Raw genomic sequence first — 25,971 nt, 5'->3', positions numbered from 1 at the left:
GATATAGGCCTAATAGGTAATCTCACAGAATAGTTGAAGAGCTGCACTGCAAGACTTCTTAGCAATCTGAACCAAGCCAACCATGGAAGAAGTCCAACCCAAAGGCTTTACTGAGCAACAATCTGAAGAGTAAGTCATTTAAAAAAAAAAGTTCAAATGAATCCTGAACACAGATAAAGATACAGCTGAAAGCTCTAGCAAGGATACATGAATAAAAACAGTGATCATGGGCAGGCAGGAAAAATTACGCTTATGCTACTTTCATGCCAGCAGAATAGGAAGAAAGTAAAAATGTTCCACATATTCTGAATTTGAAGCATTTATGGATTATTCCAAGTTACTCCTACTACTCTTTGTTTTCACACTGGATAAATGAAAACTAGGCCTCACTTAGGTGTGGGCATTGTTACATGCACTACATTTGTAGCACTTAAGTTGTGAAAGTAGGTGCTAACATGCAGTGGAGATCTTTGAACAACATCAGGCAGTGAGGACAAATGCTAATGGCTGGGCGAGGCTTTATTTAGGGACAGTTACAGCTAACATGCTCACAGGGACAATAATACCTTCTACCTTCAAACTAATACCTTTAGCAGGGCCATTTTATTAACATATTAGCATGGTTGCTAGCTGTGTCTTAAATCATCCCCTAATCACTAATTCCCTACTCCCCATATAACTAAGCGGTTGACTCTACAGCAAGCAGTCAATTGACGATTCAGCCACTTACTAATAGTTGTCACGTTGCGTTATCGCTAACAGTTGTTTGAGTCGCGTGACTGTAATTTTTTAATCTCTAAAACAGGGAGCATTGCATTGTGGGATTGTTAGGAGAAAGTAAGGTATATGCTATGTACTCTACTTTTACTGTTGCACTGTGGGATACTTTGAATACGCTACAAAGTGAATAGATTTACACACTCAACAGGCGAACACACTCTATAGGGCACTGAATAGTAAATAGAGGGTAAATGTGGACATAGCCAATATACGCCAAAAGCTGAAGGAAATGCCATTAGTCACCAACTAAAATATTGAACATATTAAAGAAAGTCAGCTGATGATGTTGCTAAAGGAAAACCTAAAGATTGCCAAAAATATATGGCTAATCCATTAATTGGGACATATATTAGCTTTACTACATTTTATGCCAATCAGGGGTTGTCAGGATTTATTAATTTGCTGGACATCTGACATAACCAAGCAAAAATCCATGCTGCTTATGTAGCTAAATATAATAAATAATAGCAGGGGAGCAACAAATAAAATACATAAGCAAATTACTAATGATAAAGTAATTTATTTAGCTGGATTGATTGTATGATTTAGATGCAGTTGCTAGTTATGTTGTTGGCTTTGCAGACATGTTTGCAGCTACTGTATGTTGATAGTTTTGTGGTTCTTTTTGGCAAGTGGAAGAAATCATAGCTGTTAGAAATCATCAATTCTCTACACTTAGAATTATAGGAGGCTGACATGTTCAACTCAGGTTCTCATAATTACATCCTGCTAGGTATGCAGTGAGAGCCTTTTGTGCTGCATATCAAGAGTGAGGACATCCTTGGTCAGTACAACAGCTAAAACAGAAGAACACAAAACATCAGTGCATATTACATGCAAATTCAAATGCTGGGAGAGTAACCCAGTTGTTTGAAAGACAAGAAGAGGGCAGGGTTCTGTTTTGACAGGCAGAGAGGTTACAAGAAAGAGAGGTTGGATGTATCATGTAAATGGGGATGGTACTAACCAGGGCAAACTGCTATGTTGCAGAGTTTGGTCTGAGTCTCGGGTTGCTCGCATGCCCCGTCTCCATTTACACACTTCCTGGTTCGCGTCCTGGAGCCTCGCCCGCAGGTCACGGAGCACAGACTCCATGACGACCACTCCTCCCACAGCCCATGCACTGCAAACACCCACAAACATAATGCACAAACAAACACAACATGGGAATGAGGAATGAGGGAGGAAGGGGATGCCGCAACCAATCGCAGGCAAGAGGGTCAGAGAATGAGAGAAACATTAAAGATTAAATGAGTAGGAGCACATTCCTTAAAAAAACAAATGAGGTGACATTTGGACCTCCAGAAAACATTCCAGTTACAATGGACAAGAAACTGAGAATCAAGCTGAAATACAGACTTCTACATGAAAGAAATGGAGGTTAGGTTGAAGTCATGCAACTTAAGTCATGAAAAGGAAATAAATGTGGTAAGTTTTCTTGTGGGTTAGAACCAAAGGATCTCCACCGACTTCAAATATTCCACACACAAATTAAAGCAGTAAAATTTCCTCTTTTCCTTCCTCGTTTTTCCCTTTGTTCTTTGCACCACTGATCCAGCTTTAGCAACAGATAAAGTTAAGAAAAATCATAATAGAATAATGATGCGCAGAGCAGTTGTGAAAAAGATATTGGCTGAAGACTAGTGATAGTTGTTTCAACATGTCTACCTAATCTATGTTTTAGTGATGTAGCACTGGCAAATAGTGCTATGCAAAGTAAACACCCCTTACCTATGCACATATAGTAAGCAAAAGACTCCAAAAAAGTACAAATAATATTAATATTAATAATGACAAGATAAGATGATGTTTGCAAAGAAAGGAAAGAGTAAAAAAATCTAATCATGAAAACAAGAGAAGAAGCTGACTAACTTTAGAAGAACACAGAGATTTCAGAAAGTTGATACTGGAATGAAAAACAGGTCAAATATTTGAAGAGTTTATTTTGAAATATTCAGGTAAAGACTATAGGAGATTAGGCTTTGGAGAAAGTGATGGAAGGCAGAGAGTGAAGGAGATTTGAAGGCATGCTGGTCAAAAGAAAGCAAGATAAAGGAAGAGGGTGGTACCGATGGAAGTGGAGAGGGTAGAGATGGTTAGAGACAGCAGGATGAAGATTGCTGGTCCTGTGATGAGCAAAGCTAAATAAATCATGGTGATAAATAATTAAATCCACCCTATGAAGGAAGGCTCAGAGGAGCAGGAGTTAGAAGGCTGAAAAAGAGGGAGGGTATTCAAAAGTACTGAGCTATGGTGAGCTTAGTGAGATAGCCTTAAAAATCTGCAAAACATGGTATCAATATATTTTTGCGTTGGTATACAAAGTGGAAGTGTGTTAAAAAGTGTGGCCGGAAAAAAAAGCATCAGGACTGTTTCTGCTGATGAGTATTTTTATCATATTTGTATGTGCTCTTAAATTTAATGAAATTCTTTTTCAAGTAAGTTCATTTGTGGGTCTCGTGGACTGAACTGGAATCAGTTCTACCCACTTTTTTCAGTTAAAAGTTAACCTAGTTATAACAAATGTAGACTTGGTCGCGTTGGGTTAGTTGGCTAGCATAATTATATATTTCATTAAGCCCACCAGGCTAAATGACCATCTGGTTTGTTTATGTCCAGCCTTATGTCCACAGTGTGACCAGAACTGAAACAGAACATTGGCTGAATTAGGAACTTACAAGTGTAGAAAATGTACTTTTAAAATTACTGTTGAGTTATAAATAAGTAAATATTTTAGTTTGTGACAATGTTACGATAAAGGTTTTGGTTTAGGCAGAAAAACAACTTGGTTAGGTTTTGGGAAATGGCTCAGATTAAAGGTCTTCATTGAGGTCAGAGGACAGTGACATATTTTTTGTAGCCTACATGGGTAATCTTATATATCATTAAAGTTTACACAAACTAAAAGTAACCTATACAGTCAGATGACTTTTTAATAAACTTACGAAATGGCTGGTGCAAATTTTAAGCTTGCTATGTAAAGTATCAGACTAATTATTTGTTATGTTATACACACACAATAAACTGCTAATGTACCATGCCACCATGTTTATGCTCCAACAGTACCATCATGTTGCAGTATGTTGGTACCAAACATATCTGGGCATTGAATGCTAAAAAATCTGTGGCCCCAAAATGACTGTTACTAAGGTGAGAGGCGGTATACTGATGAAGCTGGTATTTTAATGCTAATTTCCACCAAAGTATGTCAATCTAAATATTTTAGTAAAGCATTTGAAATGACATGTATTTCCAAAACAATCAATAAAGTGCAAGTTGATTTCTTGGGGCCATCTCATTCGAAATGCAAAACCTTCTCAGGAGGCAGAAGCAAACAAACTCTGCAACTCAACACAATAACAGAAAAACTACAAATATCCAATTCACTCAGACTTCTGTTATTTAGCATCTTTTTTTATTGCTACAACACTACGGGAGTGCTTGTAAGACATTACTTATTCATCCAAATCGAATTTCCATCCCTCAAACTCGGTACAAGTGAACTGAAGTCTGCCTGAGCAAAGCCAATCAATTAGCCTATAAAAATCAAGCTTGAAGCAGCTTTGAGACTGAAACACATTAAAAGGGGAAAATATCAGTTGGGGATCGGGACAAGTATAGGAAAAAGAGGAGCAGACAAGAAAATTAAAGTGAAAAAGAGAAAAAGGTCTTCAGATGTGCATTGAACTACCTCTCAGAGACAAGGTAAATATTGGCCATCATGTGGAATTCCTAGTCACAATGCAAAACAGGAAAAATCAATCAAATTTGTTGTCTACCAACAACTACATTAACATAATACCACACTCAGCTGTATGATGTTTTAGTTCCACTGGGCACAGAGGGAGTTTACTGCTATCAGGGCTGCAGTCACAGAGGGAGGTGAGGAAACATTTTTTTGCATGTTTAAAGCAGCGAGCAGGAAGAAAAGAACAATGAAATAGCAAACTGATCAGTGCTGATCAAACAACACAGTGACAGATCTGTGTCTTCTAACACTCGATCACAAAAGCTAGTTCATGAACTGAAGAGTTTCATGTTTGTGAGAGGGAAAAAAAAGGGCAGAAAGGAAAGGATGTGCATCAAGTTACACTGGCCTGGGTGTCTGATGCAAATGCAAGCAAGCTCAGATAAGAAAAACAAAAGTCATGCTCACACTTATTTAACATATGCATAAACATACACACTTACTGCAGCAGAAACAACACATTCACAACTCCAACAAAGCTTATATTATGTAGTATTGAATTATTCTGTTTGAACACATCTAGTTGTGAAATGTGCAGCTCATAACAGAACACATGCACCACCTTCAGTCTAGGGATTACCATCATCATAAGGAGTTTAATCTGAGGTTATCTGAAACTACATGTAAACAAGTTTACCTGAGTTTGTTTGTTCACTCTCTATATCCTTCATGACTGCATTTTGCATGCACTCTTCATTTTTTGCTTGAACAATTACTCATAATGTGGCGTTAGAGCATTTGGCCATGCACTGACCCACACATACTGTATTCATAATGCACCATTGTTCCACTCTATGTTTTAAATGTCAAAGAATCTATAGCAAATGAGCAATAGCTAACTAGAACAGAAGTATAGGGTATTACTTCACTTTTAGTGGAATGAATGCTTTATACTTCAGTGCATATTACCAAAGAAAAAAAAAGTTAATTTGCCAAACCAATTACTGCCTAGTTTGCTTTGTCAAGAGCCCGCTTATTACTTAAAATTGATTATCTGTATCACCTTAATTTAGGAGTTTTTCCAAAGCAAAAACAAGGCGAATTTTCATTTCATTGGTTTACTGTCCAAGTTACTTTCCTTTGATGCTCCCTAACTCAAGCAGATGCAAACTGCAATGCACAGACCAGCGCCCAGAGACATATCCACCCACACTCATAACACACCCATACATCTGAGTCTTTACTTATGCACAAACACAAATAAATGTTATGAATTCAAAAAAAAAAAAAAAAAAAAAAAAAAAAAAAAAAAAAAAGATTCTGGCAAACCCATCTACTGAATTAAGTATGCCGACTGCACTCGTCCCACCTCAGGACACTTTTAGAGAAACTCTGAGCATATCTGTGGTAGCATGTAAAAGCATATGAAACAGAATATAGTCTTATAGTTAAAAACATTTCACTTGCACGTTACAGTACAGTATAAGATAAGTTGGTGTGACTGGCTGTCATAATCTAAACAGCAGGTCTGAAATACAGTGTGCAGCATACTGTGTATGCAGCTGTCTCTAAAAAATAAATAAATAAAAAAATGAAGCCAGAGTTATGTATTTTGGGTATTTGTAATAGCTCACATATGGCATTGCGATTTTCAAGAGTTTGCTTTGTTCATTTCTACTATAAGTTTGAACCAAGGCAATAGAGCACTAAAGAGATTAACAAATCACTCAAGTGTGTATTCTACCCCAAATTAAGTTTAAGTGAAAGAATAAAGAAAAAATAAATACAATTATTTGAATACTTTACATCTAGTTCATTAAACACTTTTCTGTCTCTTTACTTTAGCCCCCACATTCCCAATCTACTTAAATTTGGTGTGATCCCATTTAAGCAGTCCCTGAAGTGCCCCTCCAGCCCTCCAGAACCACGTCAGAAAACATCAGAGGAGTGGGGGGAAAATGAAATAATAAACGGAACATAACACAGCAACCAATATTCCATCAAAGGAGCAGCTGAAGATATTAATATCGACACTGAATGGAAAATGAGGCACTTAGACATACAAATCGTGTCTGCATATTTGCATAAAAACAAGATTAGCATATGCACCAACAGGGAAGAAAATTTTTCGTCCTGTTTTCCTCCTTTTTTTAAATTTTGCTTATTTAGTGGGGGATACGGGGTGCATCAGTAAACAGTGACTGACTTCTAATTCTCATGTGAAAGCACACACGTGTAAAAAACATACAAAGGATGGATACTTTATGCACAGCTCAAGAAAACCTTTACAGCTCCACACAGGCGTACAAAAAACGCAAAGGAACACTGTAAGTGTGCCACAACTGTGGTTGAAAAACACTTAAACATCACTTAGACAATAAAGACAAATAAAGCCAGGAAAACATCCACACAACCAAAACAACACACTAAAGCTACAATATGAAACTGTTTTTAGATTTTTCCTTTTTTACTAAAAAAAAATACTGCCAAGGCTTGAGAGGTGCTGTCGATGACTTACGTAACCTAAACTAACTGAACAGCGACAGTGCAGAGATGTCTAATAAGTTGTGAATCTTGCCCTTCTAACTAACCAGCAGATGTTGGAGCACACTTATTTATTGTAATTTGATAAGGACGACTAACTGAAGAGCTAAGTTATGTGCAGTGCAGTGTAGCAGACTGCAAACACATAGACAAATGCAGTGCTTGGTGTGTCTGCCTATCATTTTAAGGGATGCTCAGAATAACTCACTGCTGCTTGGCACCCTGTCTTTCAAAGGTCACTGTAGTCATACTGTTTCAGTTGCTTGGCAAAAGTCTAATATTATTTCTGTACCCACAAAACATTTATTTGTCCTGTAGGTTTATTAGCATCTCTGGTAATGAAATGTTTTGAGACAATCATAGTGGGCTTCCTTAAATCAAAATCATGGACTGTTGGGTTTGTCTACAGGCACAGGTGGAGCACGGAGGATGCTGTGTCCTGTGTGATGCACCAAATAAGCAAAACATCCTAAAGCCTACGCAAAGGACTTTAGCTCAGATTTTAATACTAGTCGATCACATCCGAAGCAGATTTATTGGCCAAGTATGCAAACACATACAAGAAATTTGCTTCAGTCATTAGTTCAAGTTCAAGAAGTAACAATACACACAATATGACAAATAATATACAAAGAAAAGAAAAGCAACAAAACTACAGACAACATAAGAATGGCCTAAAGAAGGCAGACGTGGGTGTGGTGTGTGCCAGATCTGCTCATATTTAAGTTAAATGACATGCATGTGAAACCGAGTGGCTATACTCCTTTCTAATGAATAAGTCTGGTTTAACATCTCCCCTTCTGAAGAGAAAGACTGTACCGTAGTATAGGCCTAAGTTTATGTTCACCTGTACTGTTTACATTGTATACCCATAAATGTAAAAGCACTCAACAAAATAATTTTATAAATAAATTCTCTGTTGACGCAGGTGTAATTAGCCTGCTTTATAGTTACAATAGTCCAGCAGGATACTACTAGATATTGTCATAGTGCCCACTTCGACAGCATTTGTGCCAGACTGGCTCAGAAATTGTGTTTTCTCTGTAGGCTTCAACTGTTTGGAGTGAGCAACGATATTTACATTTTAGTTTTAGTCACCGATGTTTACAATTCCCACAAATGTCCTTGAAAGTGTCATCAGATTTATAATGGCAGTGTGGTATAGTACACTTGCTGTCTAGCTAAAATCTAGGCTAGATCTTCTTCTTCTTCTTTTCCTTTCAGCTGTTCCCTTTCATGTGCCTCCATCTAACCCTATCCTCTCCATCCTCTTCTCTCACACCAACTAACTTGGTTAAAACAGCTTTGAGCCAATCAATACATGTGATCTACAAGAGGTCTGGCACAGAAGATATTACTGGACTCATTTCAGACATAAAATCATTAAATTTAGGATCATTTAGTCTAATTTCTCTTTTGTCCTTAGCTTTATTTAACTGCTAAAGAAACAGCAGGTGTAATTTTATGAATGTTTTAGTAGATTTTTTTTTGTTAATTCAGCAATTATAGTTATGTTTTCTTGCTCACTGTTTTATTTATTTTTCTATTGTTATTTTTAACTGGGCTCAAGTGCAATACTATGCCTGTCTATTCGGTTCTATTTATGAGGACGTGTTTATGTTCTTGTGTGTTTTTCAAACGCAACTGTGATCACTAGTTGTGCCCAAGACAAATTTAGACAAAAAACAGGACATTTTATCTCATCTTATTTGAAGTACTGATTAAAAAAAGTTTCATCAGTTCATAGCTGTCACCAAACAGCATCTTTGGGTTAACCACAGCCTGGATGATTCCACATGTAGCTACAGTACACACTAGAGGACGCGCACCATCCAAATGGCACACGGGTACTGTATGAGAGGATGAAGAATTCTTTTGGATGAAATTGAAACAAATTCAAAAACTCTATAGAGCCACCTTTTGCTTGATCTACAACCACCAGTCTGTTTGAACCTGTCTCTACCAGCACTGCTTACTTGCTCGTCCCTCCTTGCAAAATTGTTCAAGTTCAGTCAAATTTGGTTAACAGTGGTGATGGACAGCTCTTTTGAAAAGACATTCATTCATGTCCTTAAGCTGCTTTGTTTTTTGTGTGTTTAGACTTGTTGTGCTGGAAGGAAGAACGCTGGCCCCATTTCTAACAGAGCCAAACAACCAAAGAATGTAAGTATGGTGGCAATATACGTTTGCTCTTCAGTCTTGCTGAACCTGCTCCCACCATGATTAATGATTGGTTGAGTCAAAAAGTTTCCATCTTGGTTTTATCTGACATCAAAAGCTCTTGATAATGGCATCAAAAAACAATCTCAGCTGGAAAACATGAATATTTCAAAATTGCCATTGGCTATTTGGTAGCTTCCCTCCTGGATCAATTACATGGTTTGGATGGACAGTCCAGTCTAGGGCGTTTGGTGGTATGCTTCGCAAATCTTCAAAATGCTCTGGCTAGTACTCACAGGGATAATTAAAATCTTTTGAAATCTTTCTCCACCCTTCTTCTGACTTGTACCCTTTCACAACCTCATACTAAAGCCCCTGAAGCCCCTTTACGGCACTTTTCCAACCATAGCAAATTCAACTCTACATTGCAATACACTAAAGGCAGTATAATCCTCAAAGAACAAGCTTTTAGTATCAAGTAGCCAAACTAGCCACTATTATTGATGTCAGAAGTGTTATCAGGCAAATGATGAGTTCACACACAAAAAACGTTAACACCAACTGTTACAGATTATTAGTCTCTGACAGTTTTAAGGGGCACACATCTGGTCCTTCATGTCAAGATCTATAAAGTAGGGCAGACAATGCATATAATATATAATAATTGTAATAGAAAAACCTTTTTAAGAGGCTCCCACAAAGATCTCTAACTGCAGAGGTTTAAGATTCAACTGAATTGTTGTCATCTGGTTTGGTGCTAAATGCTTCCATTGTAATCAGGGTAATGAAACCTGAACAGGACAGGCGGGACTTCATAATTGCATCTATAAGACCTAGACTGGCAATCTGAAGAGAAAATCACATTTTTGGAAGGAGAAGCCCAAATGTTTTCTCAGTTATCAGATCAGGCTTAATTGTGTTGTAGTAAACACAGGTTGAATCATCTTTGTATAGGCGGTTATTTTAGATTTCATTGCAAATTTAAATATCTTGAAAAAGTATAATGAGTTATACCTAATATGTGAAAAAAAGATTATGGTAATATTTAAATAACTGTGTGGGAGATTTTGCCATTTTAACCTAATGCCCAAAGTTTCAGGGTGTGAAAAGTAATTGGACAATTGACTGATAACTGTTTCTTCTGTAGTTGTTTTAACATTAGTGTATTCACAAAAATGCCCACATGTGGTTCCAAGTTAACTTAGATTAGATTAGTCATTTGTTCTTGCCATTTCTATGCAGTTTTATATGTGGAGTAAAGTTGTGACTCTGCAAGTGAAGAGTCTAATACTAAGGCCTTAAAAAAATGCCAATGGCAAATGACCTAGTGAACTGAAGGAGCAAGTCTTTTGGATGAGCAGAAAATTATTTGCACAGTGATGAAAAGAAGTAAAGACTGCTCTCCAAGATGTAGGCGTATATGTGTCCTTATAAATGATATGAGAGAAGGCAAGATTTCATTATTATAAACTCAGAGGATGCACCACAAGTTATAAAACCCTGGTGAAAAGTCAGTTTGCAGTTCACAAAAAGTAACAAAAAGAGCCTAGTTAGAATGGTGGAACACAGCTCTATGGATTACATAAACAAAGATCAACCTCAAAATTCTGAAAAGAGAAAAGTGCAAAGAAAAACGGTTCGTGAGTATACTACCTGATTTGTCAATCATGCTGATGGATCAGTTATGGCTTGAGCATGTACGGCGGCAGAGGTATACAGTACAAAAGCATTGTGTGTGCTCATATGCATCCAAATACATTGAAACTCAGTGGATGATATTTTGTCATTCACCAGGACAGCAAAACTAAATATACGGCAAAAACAACCAAAGAACTTTTCGGGGTAAAACAGAACATCCTTCACTGGCTGAGTCAGTCAACCGATCTCAGTCTGAACTCAAAAAGATTTATGGTCTGGACTGTACATTGACTCTGATACACAGAGCATATAAACAAAAGAAGGAAACGGAGCAAAGCTGAACAAAGGTAAAAGAGTAGAGACAGAAAAGCCAGGAAACATGAATTTCTGAGCCGTGGCAGGTCTGATAGAGTTGCTGACATGGGGATCACATGTTGTGTGTCTTGCTGTCTCTCCCACTCAGCTGGCCAGCAGAGTATAGTGAAATGACAAAATGATATTCAGTCTGTATGACTGTGATTTTTTTTTCTTTCTGCTGCACCATAGCTAGATCATGGTTTAGTTAAGTTCATTTCATGTGACATTGTGAGTGTGTGTGTGTGTGTGTGTGTGTGTGTTTGTGTGTACCGCCTACCTTTTTCAAAAGTGACAGTGTTTCACAGAGTCATTATTTCCTTCAATTTTACAACTTTTGTAACACATTGTAATAGGACCAATAAATGCTGCAAGGGTAAGTAAAGTGCTAAGCAGGAGTTATATGGATTGAAGCTGCATTGTATTACTAGCAAATACTGTAACCCACTCAGTTCTTAGTTGATTAAAGTACCTGAGCCCATGATCCCAGGTTCACCGGGACAAGAAGCGCTGTTGTTGCACATGCGCGTTTCCCGCAGGGCACCACTGCACAGTGTCCCGTAGGGAGACGACACACATGATCGTGTTCTCACTTGCCAGCCTTGCCCACATGTGAGCGAACACACACTCCACTGTGACCACTCTTCAGCTGCAGGATCACCTGAAAAACAAGAAAAGTGAAGAAAGAAAGGGCAATTATTTATCTTTTCAATAATTCCCATTATTTATTGTGTTCATATTGGAATCTTAATACAGATATATTATTAATATAATAGGAGTCCAACAAGGTCACAGCAAACTAAAAAAAACTGTTATTTTTACAACTGTGAAAAGAAATGCATGGTACTGTTAAACAGATGATGAAAGGCCTCTGTGGTTAAAATAACCAAACAGACTTTCTTTAGTTACAGGGACATTTTTTGTTTGTTTCAATTAGACAAAAATAGCCCACATTTATCACTTGTTGTATACAAGAATGCTGTACTTGTGCAGCATGTTATAACATTATTTAAATGGTGCAAAGGTGTAAGAAAAATGTCATTTTAACTCAACGAAAGGTAAAAAAAGTGTCCTTTGGCAACTACCCCCCAAAATTCATGCACAGTTTGTGATGACAAAAATACTTACTGATCACAGTGGAATATATAATCAACACCAGTTAGATTTGACACAATGAGAGTTAGCAGATCAAAAAAAAAAAAAAAAGAAAATGCCAGTGCAATGCACTACCATCTACCTGCTACCATCACAAGAACAATAGTTTGGATTTTTGAAAAGCAAGTTAGCTAAATGTCAGTGGATAAATCCATTGTTGTGTCCTTCACAAATCTATTGTATTTTTTAACTGAACTATTCTTCAATTTTTGATAAATTGAATTTTGAACTTTTGACCTTTTCCTCTTTGGTAGTTTGGCTGTGTAGGCTGTTTTTGGTAGAGGCAGAAACAGTAATTAATTTGGCCATCTCTCTCTCTTTTTTCTCTCTCTTGACTGTGCGGAAAATTTCAGAACTCTATTGTGCCAGATAGGCTAGTGTTAGATGTCAAAATTTGGAAGTACTGTAGACTCTAGAGGAAGTAAAGTCTGTTTCCTGGAAGAGATGTATTTAACTTGTGTTTGATTTGTCTTTTTTTCTCTCTTTTTGGGGAATATGATAAGAGTAATAATAAATAGATAATAAATGACAGATGAAAATAAGTAAACCTTGACTGAATATTCGTGAGGATAATGATCATGTTAGAAGAATGGGTTTTAAGGTAAAACTTAAACATATAAATAATCTGGGATGTATGGTTACACACCATCTCACTGGTAAAGAGGTAAAAGCCCAAGGGCCTACATGTGTCTCTTTTACCAGTCTGTGTTTATGTGTATTTAGGCACCAATGCAGGATGGGGGTGTTCACCTATGATTATGGGTTATTTTGAATACTACAGGCAGCTGTGGAGACTGCCCCATTGTTTCATCTGAGATACGCTGTTGAAAGCAAGTTAAGTCATCCCTCTTCTCTCTTTCTAAATTGTTGATGAGCGCCGTGTCCTTTGATGGAGGCGTCATCACATGGCAATGAAGGAAATCTAATTAATTGCATGTCTGTTAATCGCATTACATCTTCATTAACATGCCGTGAGTCAGGGCTTAAGCTCATCGCACATGCCTGGAGAAAAAGGAGAACTGGGAGAAGCAAGGAAGGGGGAGAACAGAGGAGAAGTACAAGCCAGAGCCAGGGGTTTCCCTTCACAGTAGGGACTCCCTCCTCCACACAGTAGAAGCTGTGAATATGCAAAAGTGTGCATGTGTATATGCACAGGCTCAAATTAGTATAAGGACTATTTCAATGTGCATGTATCCACACACACACACACACACACACACACACACACACTATGACTTACCTGTTTGCGCTTGAAACACACCTGGCTGGTCAGCTGATCGAGGTCTCTGTGTCTTTACTTTCAGATCATCATCATCATATGGGTCTGAAATAGACAAAGGACACGTAATGGGTTAAATATAAACTGAAGTGTACATTTCAATATACGTAATCTAGTGAGAAAATAAGTGTAGGTAGATGAAGTAAATACTGGCATAAGATGTATAATCTGTTTACTACATATATTTGAGTCAGAGCATACAGAAACTTGCTTTTAATGCTATAGTAAATACATATTTGTGAGCATGCATATCTACTTTGTACATTCCGAGGAGTCAAAAAAGGCAAGTTCTTGAGTACATCCAAACCACGACTCTGGCAGAATGAAATACGCCTACATTTCTTTGGCTCACTCCTTGTAGCAGAATATTTAAAGAACACACCAAGAAATTTCAGCCCACATTGTGCAGTAACTAGAATGTCAAGTCTGCACTAAAATCTCCCACAAAATTTAAAAAGTCAATTTTGACAGGCTCATTAGCCTAAAGGGAAAACATAAAATGTCAGTTATATTAAAAAAAAGCAAAACAAAAGAGAGTGCACAGCAAAGTAAGCAATAAGAGTTGTGGTCTGATTATAAAACAACATAAATATGACAAACGTGGTGCCACACAAGGGAATAAGCTGGATCTGATGCATCAATGTGCAAGTTTGATCTGAAACATCTTATGTAAATGGTGAACATTTGTGGAAAAAGAATTATTGCCTAGAGAGAAAGTATGGAAAAGTAAAGTCACGCAACATATCTAAGTCGGTTTTATCTCAATGTGGAGTGCAGACTGTTCAGTTCTGCTTAAATGGATTTGGGCTTAGTTTCAGCAACACTAGACTTAATCAACTCCGTCGGCAGGGGAAACAATGTTTGATTTCATTGGGTACTTCTTGAGCATGATTTTGTGCACTTGATGTATTTACACCAGGAATCTGAGTTATACAGCATATAAGGTAAATGTGTGTGTGTGTGGGTGGGTGTGTTGCAGAGTGCAAAAGTATCTGACACAAAAATTTGTTGGTATTAGCCTTTACCAAGGAGTTGGCCACATGTCAACAACAAATATGTGTGCACACACAGCACACTGCAATCCTGCTGTCAAACACACACACAAGCAAGAATGCCTGGGAAGTGCATGGAGGCTTTTTCATGATTGCTTTCATGAACACCCACTGCAAACAGACCTCTAATTTGGCATTTTTTTTTAGAAACAACAGGTTGTCGGGAAAAAAATAAATAAATAAATAAAATACATTGAAAGGGAAAATAAATTTTAAAAATACACACACACACACACACACACACACAAACGCATACACACACGCATACACACGCATACACACACACAACATTTTATACTCTGCTCCCTCCCATTCTCTTCCTGGGTGCGTTGTTCTTAGCAGGAACACTTATACTTAACAGCCAGAGTATAATACTTTAACACAGGAACAATGTAATAATGTTGTTTGTGTGCTGTCTAGATGATATGGGCAGCTGGCTACAGCTTTGTGTATAAGAAATAGCTATTATCTGCATTTGTGTGGGTTGCTGGTCTCACTTTGTTTCACAACAAACTGAAATTAGCAAATGACGCAACAGCACAGCGAAAGTGTGTTGGAAGACAATACAGAGGTTTCATGTTTTGCCTCGTTTCATTTATTACAGTAGGCATGGTGGTGATTTGTGTGGGTTGCTAGTTTTACTTTGTTTCAGTAAAACTAGCAAGTTGTAACAAGCCATATCCACACAGTTTCATTTATACTGATGCCCATATATATATATATATATATATATATATATATATATATATATATATATATATATATATATATATATATATATATATATATATATATATATATATATATATATATATATATATATATATATACACACACATATATATATACACGTGTGTGTGTGTGTGTGTGTGTATATATATATATATACACACACACACACACACACACACATACATATACACACGCATAAATATATATATATATATTTATGCGTGTGTACATGTATGTGTGTGTGTGTGTATATGTATGTATGTATTTATTTATTTATTTATTTAAATGGCTTAAGGATTCTTCTACTAATTTATTTACTTCCTGTATTTTTCAGAAACAAGGCAAAATAGGTGGGACAAACATTCATACAGTTCATCATACAGGTAACATACAGTTACTAAGATGACCAGATTTAAATTTGTAAGGCTTTAGCCTTTTAAGGTCATTAAAATTAACACCGATTTCCATGGATCTACAAAAGATATGAGAGTTTATAAACTACAAATTTCATCATGACCAGCTGAATAAGTTTACAGTAGCAAAACAGTGGTGTTTTAGTTGTATTGTTATTATTATTATTATTATTATTACTATTATTACTATTATTATTATTATTATTATTGGGAATATGAAAAGGAATTACAGTTATTGCTCAAAAGAAAAAAAAAAGTAAAAACTCTGGTATGTAGTCTTAGGGCCGTGCACTTTGTCCAGTCAGTATCGGCCACAAACTGCCTCCTTATGCCTTAGTTTCTGTAGTAAATGTAAATCTTCATTCATCAGTTAGATTCCTAACAAAACATGTTTGCAACTGCAGTTTAGTTGCATATGACTGTTTTAATTATGGCAGAGATCTAAAAGAATTTGTGATTGTTAATTGGTGAAAGAAAAACACAATGCTCTCTTAACACAACACTTCAGCTACTGTATCCACAGAAATAAACTTTAGATAAGTATGAAATATAAACAGAAGTACTAACAAAACCACAAAATCAAAATTTTTGAGTTGCGGCTACTCAACACAACAGCTACAGCCAGCTACTGTCTCCCCTTACAACACAAATCACAGTGAAAAAATGCAATATTCTACAAAAAGTCCTAATAGTAAACTCCAGTCCCTCACTACCTCTCTGGAAACTCAGCTAACTTGGTGCCTAACTTACCAGGATTTGCATTGAAACTCAAAACTTACAAGAATCAAAAGAGAGACAGGTAACTATACAACCAAACCATAGTTGATAAAAAAAAACCTAGTGTTTTATAAGCCTGGTTCAAGGTTAAAAAAATACTGCATTATTGCTTCAATGCCACCATCAGGGCACCACAAACATACTGCAGTAGTATCATAGTAGTGAAACCAATAAAGTTAGCTAAACAGTAGCAGTCATAAACCACAAAACCTCATGAATATATTAATACTAAAGCATAAATCTCTCACAGTTATCATTTCAGCCACCGAAAGACATAATTGTGGCCTGAAATGAAAAGCTGTCCTTACTTAATTTCTGTGTGAAATTTAAGAGCTTTTTTAAAAAAAAAAAACATTGTTTCCGGGTAAGTTTGATGAAATTTGCTGTTGGTACATTTTTAAACCATGTTAGCACTGCACTAGAGCAAAAAGCTCAGGTGTAACAATGGGGACTGAGGGGGGCAAGCTCAAAAAGTTACTTTCAACCTTTTCTATCAAGGTCGATATTTTCACATATTTCAGACACTGTAATTATTTATTTTGATAGTGGTACAGGAGTCAGGAGCGTGACTCCTCAACTTACAAGTTTCTGAATCATTTTCTGGCAGAATTTTAACCACTTCTTTATCTGTTTGTGTTTCTGTGTTTCTGTGTTTCTGTGTGTGTGTGTGTGTGTGTGTGTGTGTGTGTGTGTGTGTGTGTGTGTGTGTGTGTGTGTGTGTGTGTGTGTGTGTGTGTTTGGTCATGAGACATAGATGTTGGTGAAGAAAGACAGAGGAGTAATGTCTCACACTAATGGCCAATGGGGACAATTTCACTGTCTTTCTGCCTCTGCTTGTCCCTCTCTCTATCTCCCTGTTAGTTCTATGGCACAGCTGCGGGTTTCAATGGAAATAGTGTCCACTTCGGCACAATCGAAAGTAAAGATCGATATAGATAAACCCTTGAGAGAACTGACCTTTACAAACCTCTCTATATTGTTTGATGTTCTGGAGTGCACTTTAATGGACACATCGTCACACACTTCATCAAATAGTCTTGCCCTCTTTCTCCCTATACTTATTTTTACATTCTCTTTTGCTGTTTCCTAACCTCCCAGGGAATCTATTTTCCCTCTATAGTTGGAAGCAGCACTTCCAATCATGAGAAGGGTCGATAATCCTATGATTGGTCGGAAGCAGAGGTAGAGGTGTGATAATTTACTTGTAGCTGTTCCTGATGCTTTTGTGTAATCTGAATGAAAAATGTCACTGTAGTGAAAATGTATTTGGGAATCGTCCCCTAGTGAAGAGGAAAAAAAAAAAACTAAATCACATGCTATTATCAGTCTATTATCAGAATGTGAGGGCATTTGAGGCTACACAAGTCAGGGTCCACAAAAAGCAGCTAGTCTGAAACTTCCTTTATACAGCTGGTTTCCACAAGACTTCACATTGAAAGAACAGCATTAAATCGAGGTAAAAATGTCTCTCATTCCTTTTCATTCAACCCAGTACAGAATACATTTTGTATAAATAAATACATTTTGCAATTAAGCTCAATAATTGTATTTATATAACTTCAACTGTGCAGCTACTGCACATGTCCAGGGTGCCATTAAATATGCCGTTGGCATGGACACTGTTTGGTAACATTTATGTATTATGAAAGCTGGATACCGGACTCAAATATGTTGCCTGGGGTTTCCATTGTCTTTCACTCGAAAGCCTGTGTCTTACCAGATACCAAACAGGTATCTTCAGTGTCAGCATGTAGCACAAAAGGACAACACATACTGAGGCTTTTTGATGCTTTGGGAATGAGAATAGGCTGGGCCCTTAGACTTCACTTTATGATGACGTCACAGAGATAAAAATTACTTTCCTGGGAACATCTCCATCAAAAAAAAAACATTTAAAAAAACAGTAAAAGCCCAACTTGTTTGTAGTTTGAGGCAACAGTCTGTGATATTTTAATTTCAGTAATGTCATCAAATGGACAATGCAGGCAACATGACCTGCTGCTGCTGCTTAAAGTTAATCTATTCTGCAGGTATAACTGCTACGATTGAGAAAATCAGCCTGCTTCTCAGCCAGTCTCATCCCACTCTTTCCCACTCCTCTCTTTATCTCCTTCTACTCCATAAACAAACAGTTGATAAAGTAGCATGTAGAAGGACAAATTCTTATTCACAGCGTGCTGAGCACATCACTCAGCAGGCAGAGGTTTTACATGTTTCCTCAGCTCAGCACAAAAAGTGGTGGGATGTCGTCAATGAGCGTACAGTAGCATGGAGACTATTCACGAAGCACAATGAACATTTAAATACACACACAAGCGATGACACCAAAGCTCAAATATACCTTGATGTGGCACACGCACACCTACACAGTAGGTAGTAAATATGACTGATAAATAAACGTCACACAGTAAAGCGGTTTTGAGCCTCTAAGCAGCAGGCTGGGGAAGGGGATTGGGACAGAGCCAGTCAGAGCCACAGGCTCCTTTGTCAGAGTCGGGATTTAAGCCTGCTGGGAAGACTGTATGTACTGTAAGTGTGTATGTGTGTGTGTGTGTGTGTGGCAGGAGAGCATATAGGATGGTATTATAGTAAAACAGCTGTGTTAAGTAAATGGCATGCACAAACGCACAGTGGCATGGAAATGTTCGCTGTTGACTATTGTCAGCTCTTTCAGCAGAGTGTATATGATGGAATGCACACTCTCATGAACACATACAATCACACACACGCACGCACACACACACAGCTATTTCTCAGCCGTATATCAAATCTGAGCTTATAGCTCTCTGGTGCTGTCCATTTACTCCAGGGTCCATCTGGGAGAGCCCAAACTGATAGAAGTGCACCATAATGGACTTTTTATAAGCTACTGGGCAGACAGACCCACTCCATCTCTCTCTCCCTCACTCCTCCCTCTCCTCTTTGTCTCTCAGCAGCAGAAATGAAGAGAGAAGTTGAATCTGGATGGGGCAGAGCAGCGTCTGACTGGCTATGGGGGCCTCAAGGTCATTTGTGTGCCTTCAAAATGGATTTAGAATCTAGTTTTCTCAGCCCCACAGGCTGTCTAGTGTTTTTGTTTCACACCTACACACCCACATACGATATAGACACAAAGAGATCAACATAAGCCCTGGTATACTTCCAAACTGCCAAATTGGCTTTGTTTCATTTCAGTTTCATTCTCAATCTAAACTTGCCCTTTTTTCCCCCGTTTTTTTGTATTTCTTATTAGATATTTTCAAATCTTTCAACTCCCACACCGCATAGTCATTCTGCCCTCCGCCCCCTCACCCTCTGTCTCCCATCTCAGTCTTTCTTTCAGTTTCATAACATGATGAGAAACTAGGATGGCTTTACAGACCAGCAGACACTAAGCAAAGCTCCAGAGCTACAATAAATGAGCAATCAATGCAGGGACGGAAGCAACAATTCGTTCAAAGCAGGGTAATCATGATTATTGCACTGTGTTGCCCCGATCGATTACAGACAATTATGCCTATAGCTTAATATATTTGAGAACAATCCTCTGTATAGGGCATTTATAAAAGGTCACTGTAGCTGTGTTTCCAGCTAGAAGCATGTCAGATAAGCCCCCGGTGAGCTTTTTGTAAAGCCAATGTTGGTGCATTTTGTACCTCGGCTCACTCTGACAAACAAACATGCATTAAAAGCCTGTATCCAGATTTAGATGTCTTATTGTTTGCTAGTCTGTTAAAGAAATATCTTCAACTAGGACTAATTGAACATTCAAACTCATTCAACATTCAAGCAGATAAGAAAGCAACAGCAATAACAGAAACTATACAGTTAAACGCAGATAAGTCAGTCCCTCTAGGATTTTCTGACGTTTTTGTAATTGTAGCAGACTACGACGTCTGATTTTGTGACAGCTTTTCAATAAAATTGTAATGCATTGCTGCATTTAAAAATGTGAACGTGCATCAATTCTGCATCTGATCAAATCCAGTAAACATAATTTGCTTTGAACATGTTTGAGTAATAAATCATAATAAATCTTTTAACATAAGTAAACATGTTATATTCATATTGCCTAAACATGTCTCTCTTTTAAAATCATTTTAAAATCAATTTTAAAATCACTTGCTTCAGTTAACTTTTTGTTAACTGCAAAAATGCACAAAATTCATTTGTTGCCTTGCAACAATGCAAATTCCTGAAAGGACTGAAAAATCTACTATGAGTAGTAGTACTATGAGGCTAAAGTAATCGTTAACCTTAGATCTCAGGTGGAATTACAGTCTCGCTGTTGTGCTTTAAATGGTTTTTAAACAACAGAGGTCTACAACAGTAGTTTAGAGGCAAACCTTTGTCAGCTTTAGTGTCTATGGGGACAGATGAAAATTCTACTAGAAAAATGCCCAAAGTTATACTTTAATGAAACACCAAGTGAAGGGGATTTACTTGTCCAAAATTTCATTTGAGTCTTTCCAATAGTAAATTTCAGTTTGGACCAAACTGTCCTAATCTCCCAACCAAACAGCCAACATTGCCAGTTCTTAAAAAAATGGTGCTGGTATGCGTAACAAGGTAATTGTGCTAAGACTTGTTTTTATGTCCAAAATGTCTTTAACATGGTCTGAATGGCTCATTATTGAAATTATTTGCCATGCAGAGAGAAGCTTGTAAGATTACAGTAAGCATGAAGTTTAGACAAAAGAGCAAAAGCATGAACTCAGCTGACAGTGCAGCCCACAACCGGTGTCACACACCACTTCCCCCTCTCTATCTTCTTATTTTCCGCTTCACTTGATACTGATGTGCCAAAAATACCATCTAAAAACATCTACTGCACTGAACTTTACTGTGAGGCTTACACATGACAGCTGTGAAAGGTACGTACATGATGCAGCCACATAGAAAGATCGATTACTGCTCACATTTGCCTTTGCAGTGGGATGCTATTGCCATAGCAACACCATCATGCTGATGCTGTGAAGGACAGGACCCAGGATGGAAGGGATGCGAGTGGAAGGTAACTGGGGGAAAAGGGAGATAAATTGTACAGCTGCTGTACAGCAGCTCTCACACTATTGTTACCTTCACTCTTTGCTGTTGGTAGAGATGAGCAACAGCTGTCACACCTATGTATCTTCGCTCCTTATTTGTATTATCCCACTGTTTTTTCAATTGCCTTCTACTTGTACAATCTTTATTTAACTTTTTAAATTAGTTTCTTCTTCTGATTTCGTGTGCTATTACTTTTCTTCTTATTTACCTTTAACGGCATTCAACGAGAAAAAAAAACAACTTTCCTCTTTTGAACAGCTTCCTCTATACGAGCATTGGGCTCGTCTCGAGTTTGTGACCTCTCACCTTTATTTAATGTTTCCTTCTTTTTTCCAGCCCACTTTCATCTTTCATAAACAAATTGTATTGTATATCAAAATGTACAACCCTGATTCCAAAAAAGTTGTGAGGATGTGTAAAACATAAATAATTCTCATTTTGAATTTCAAAAAAGTCTGTAAACATCTGAGAAGTGAGGAGACCAATTGCTGGGTTGCAGTTTTAAGAGAGGAATATTGTCCCATTCTTGTCTGATGCAGGATTCTAGGTGCTCAACAGTCCTTTGTTACCAGATTTTTTGTTTTATGATGCAGCAATCTCCTCTTCAGTCCACAGGACATGGCGTCCATGGTTTCTAAAAAGAATTCAAGTTTTTTAATAACCAGACCACAGAACAGTTTTCCATTTTGCCTCAGACCATTTTAAACCATTTTTTCCCCGCAGAACACGACGGTGTTTCTGGATCGTGTTCACATATGGCTTCTTCTTTGCATGATACAGCGTTAACTTACATTTGTGGATTGCACAGTGAACTGTGTTCACAGATTTCTGGAAGTTTTCCTCAGCCCATGCAGTGATGTTCAGTAGAGAATCGTTCCTGTTTTTCAGAGAATCATTTCCTGCCTCTCTGAAATGCTCCTTTTATACCCAGTCATGTTACTGACCTTTTGTCCATTTGTTTCTGATTTGTGTCAATCGCTTTTCCAGCCGTGTTTTTGAGATGTGTTGCTGGCATCAAATTCAAAAAGAGCAAAAACTGACACCTGCAGTTTCTTGAGCTGACCTGTTTCTCTTTATTAACACACACCGTTTCTGTTACTGAGCTTCTGCTCAACTGGTTATTGTAAAACACTTAATATTTCTATAAATCTGTCCCTCTGCTCTCTTTAAAAATCACCCTAATGACAAAGTTTCATTTATTTTTCTTCTTTCTTTGCATCCTTTGTGTCTCCTTTCTTTCTTCCTTACTGCATCCTCATTTACCTTTTTTCTTTGTTTGTTGTGCTCCTTCACTGCCATCCTTCTTGGCACATATTTTTACAAATTTCCTTCCTTTCCTCTACCCTTCTTTGCAGTTCAAATTTAACCACCTTATGTGTAAATGATTGTCTTCTATTTCATCTAATTTCACATCAGCTGGTACATCTGGAATATTACAGTTTTTATTTATAATATTTATTTATAAATATTTACTATTTGGCTACTTGTACAGTCACTGGCAGTATCTGATGTTATGGCTACAGTAAAGGACTCAAGGTGACTTTATTGAAATCTCGATGTGGTGACTGTTTAATTTTTTTTCATTCTGCTCTTCATTTCAGCTGAAAACTTCAAATACACACAAACACCTGCCAGCACCTAATGAGTTTGCCTTCAGAATAAAAGTCCAGTTTTCAAATTAAGAGTCCCCTCACCAGTAAGGAAAACTATGTTACCCAGATACTGGGAAATATGCAAAACTTTCAAAATAAAAGCAACAGTAAGCAAAAGAATGTTACAGGGATATTGGGAAATTGACAGATTTTCAAAGTACCAGTGAACTCCAGACTCTTTCTAATGCTCCTTTTCTAGTCTTATTCCTCAACTGTCAACTTCATTATTTTTTTTAAGTTTCTTTTCTTCTTTTTTTTTTCTTTCTGGCCTTTCTTCATGCTGCCCAGCCTCCAATTAGGTTGTTCTGTTTTGCTCCACTTTTACAGCTTTAAATGCAAAAACTTGTCAATGCTCTGTAACTTCTAAGCGATCAGTGTCTGCTCAGCAGCGTGTCAGCTCTCCCACGTATTTCTTCAGAAGTTGCCTTTTCTAGTTCATTTTATTATTAATTTGTTTTCCCATTTTTCTGTCTGATATAGCAACGCAAATAAAAGCAGTTCTTTTTGCACGTTCATTGGCTCTGAGTGAGTGTCTACACATATTGTGTATAGGCACAACTGTTAATGTTGGTGAATTACTGTATGTTTATTCAGGCGTAGCATTGATTTTTTTTCCTCTCTAGTAATTAACATTGAAAGCAGTCTGTGAATCCTACTAAAAAGCACAAAAAAATCTGTGTAATCAACAACTGCCATTAAAAATAGGCATCTTTCTTTACACTGTAATTGATTTGTGAAAGTGTTGCTTCACAAATACATGCACAGCCTGCATCATCATGGACACTTAACTCACAGGTCAATACAACCCAGACCTGACACTGGCAGGTGTTTTCATGAATCATTGCAGAGTAGCATGAGAAGAGTTTCAAATAGCCAGACTTTGGTTCTCCACTTGGTGAAAGGGGCAGAAAAAAAAATGATACTCCCACACTGACTCTTGGCCCCAACCTCTTTCCTGAGTATACAAATACTCACACACCACTTGCCTCTACTCTGTCTACCTTTTATCAAAGAGAAGGGTGAGCGCATTTGGTCAGGGGAGCAATCTGTGGGACCTCGCACACTCAGTGCACATGCACACTTACAATTCCCCACACAGGTATGGTTCCAGTCCAAAAAGAACCTGAATAAGTCCTTTTTTCTGTTAGTTTGTGTGTGTGTGTGTGTGTGTGTGTGTGTGTGTGTGTGTGTGTGTGTGTAATTAAAGGGATGAACACATGTAAGGAATAATAAAGCATAAAACTGGCAAAAACATTTTTTTTAAATAAATCAAACAGAAATGCTTAACACACTGGTGACAGAGCCAGGTACTCATAAGCAGTGTTGGGCAGTAATACAACAACATGTATCTGATACAACTGTTATGCTCATTTAAAAGAGACATGCTCGCTGATATTTACAGTCCTTCCTGTTTGGACTTGCCTCAGTGGTTTGTGCATGGAGAAGCGATGGTGGAAAAAATTATGTAAACACTAGGCTTCTGATGTCATTAAATGTCAACTAAAGTCTGGTGTTAGAATACCTAGACTCCAATCAGTGAAAGGAGATAGGAAGCCAATGCTCTGCAAAAACAACATCGCAGCATCCCTGACATTTGCCAAAGACCACCTTGATACTCTGCACTCTAGGAAAAAGTCTTGAAGGCCGATGACACAAAGGTAGAAATGTCTGGGAAGAACACAAAGTACTATACTGTGGAATGACCTGAAGAGAGTCATTCACACAAGATGCCTTAAGAATATGGGTGAGCTAATGCAGTGCTGTAAAGGAGAATGGTTGATTCTAGACATTTATAGATGTGGGGGGCCAATGCTATTTTGTGGGCCAATGCTATTTTTTACCATTACACCATTAGGCATCTGTCTTATACACTTTTCTTAAAAACAGAACAATAACTGATCAAGGAAAGCTGCACGTTTTAGACGAATCCTAGCATGGGAATTCTACAGCCTTCTCTAGCCTAATAAAACACTGACAATGTTTATATCAGTAAATCACACAAACTGGGCTGTCTTACCTGAATCCAGGTGATGTTTACTCATTTTCCTCTGTGCAAAAACATGTTATTATCCCCTCGGACAGAACTGGACCCTGTCCTGGCTCTCAAACTCAGTTTCTTCTCCATGTATTTTACAAGTCACTCGGTGGGTCAGGGAAAATAAATGAGTGTATGGGGGGCCCGGTGACTCGGTGGTAGAACATTGAGTTGGGATTCAGAAGGCCACGAACTCGAATATCTCCCCCAGCAGGAAGTGCTGTGGCGACCCCTGAAGGAACAAGGCCAAAGCCGTTGATCTATGGCGACAAAGTTAGCTTGAAGCTAACGGGTTAGCTCCTGTGCAGAGAGACATTCCGCGGGTCACAGAAAAGGCAACACAGGGCTTTAACTGACCATAACCGACTGCTGACAGACTTACAGAGGACACGGACTCTGGCCCAGTTGTTGACTCTGATCCAAAAGTTTCTAATCTGCAGTAATTAACACTCTGTTTAAGATTGCGGACATTTGTGTAGTAAAGCTGCTATGATGACGAAACATTTCCTGTTATTGCTCCTTCACATTAAAAGCATTCATGAGAACTGATTACATGGCTGCTTCACAATAGGAATTTATTGTGAAGCAGCCATGGGGAAATGTAATCTGTTCTCACTGATATTTGAAGATGCTCTTGATTTGAGAAAAACTCCAGGACAGACCCGACATTCAAGTAAGACTTTG

The 25,971-nt window shown here is 37.7% G+C and overlaps 1 protein-coding gene across 31 annotated transcripts in view; it reads right to left on the bottom strand.

The window, feature by feature from the left end:
• The window catches only part of adgrb2 (adhesion G protein-coupled receptor B2), a 217,436-nt gene that overhangs the window by 97,087 nt on the left and 94,378 nt on the right, over positions 1–25,971 (bottom strand). For 29 of the 31 annotated variants that reach the window (XR_010914464.1, XR_010914472.1, XR_010914463.1 and 26 more), the window contains exons 3-5: positions 13,560–13,643; positions 11,637–11,825; positions 1,748–1,903 (exon numbers count right to left, since the gene is read on the bottom strand). Coding sequence is in view for 24 of the 31 variants with exons in the window: in XM_067505318.1 (XP_067361419.1) it covers positions 1,748–1,903; positions 11,637–11,825; positions 13,560–13,643 (429 nt within the window). In the remaining 7 variants the exon portion in view is untranslated. Of the gene's footprint in view, positions 1–1,747; positions 1,904–11,636; positions 11,826–13,559; positions 13,644–25,269; positions 25,754–25,971 lie in introns of those variants that run through there. The other 2 variants (XM_067505347.1, XM_067505287.1) reach the window with 2 other exon arrangements.

This window comes from Channa argus, chromosome 1, assembly GCF_033026475.1.
Source record: "Channa argus isolate prfri chromosome 1, Channa argus male v1.0, whole genome shotgun sequence".
NCBI classification, from domain to species: Eukaryota; Metazoa; Chordata; class Actinopteri; order Anabantiformes; family Channidae; genus Channa; species Channa argus.
Note: the sequence above shows the minus strand (reverse complement) of the source record. Positions and strands in the feature narration are given on the sequence as shown.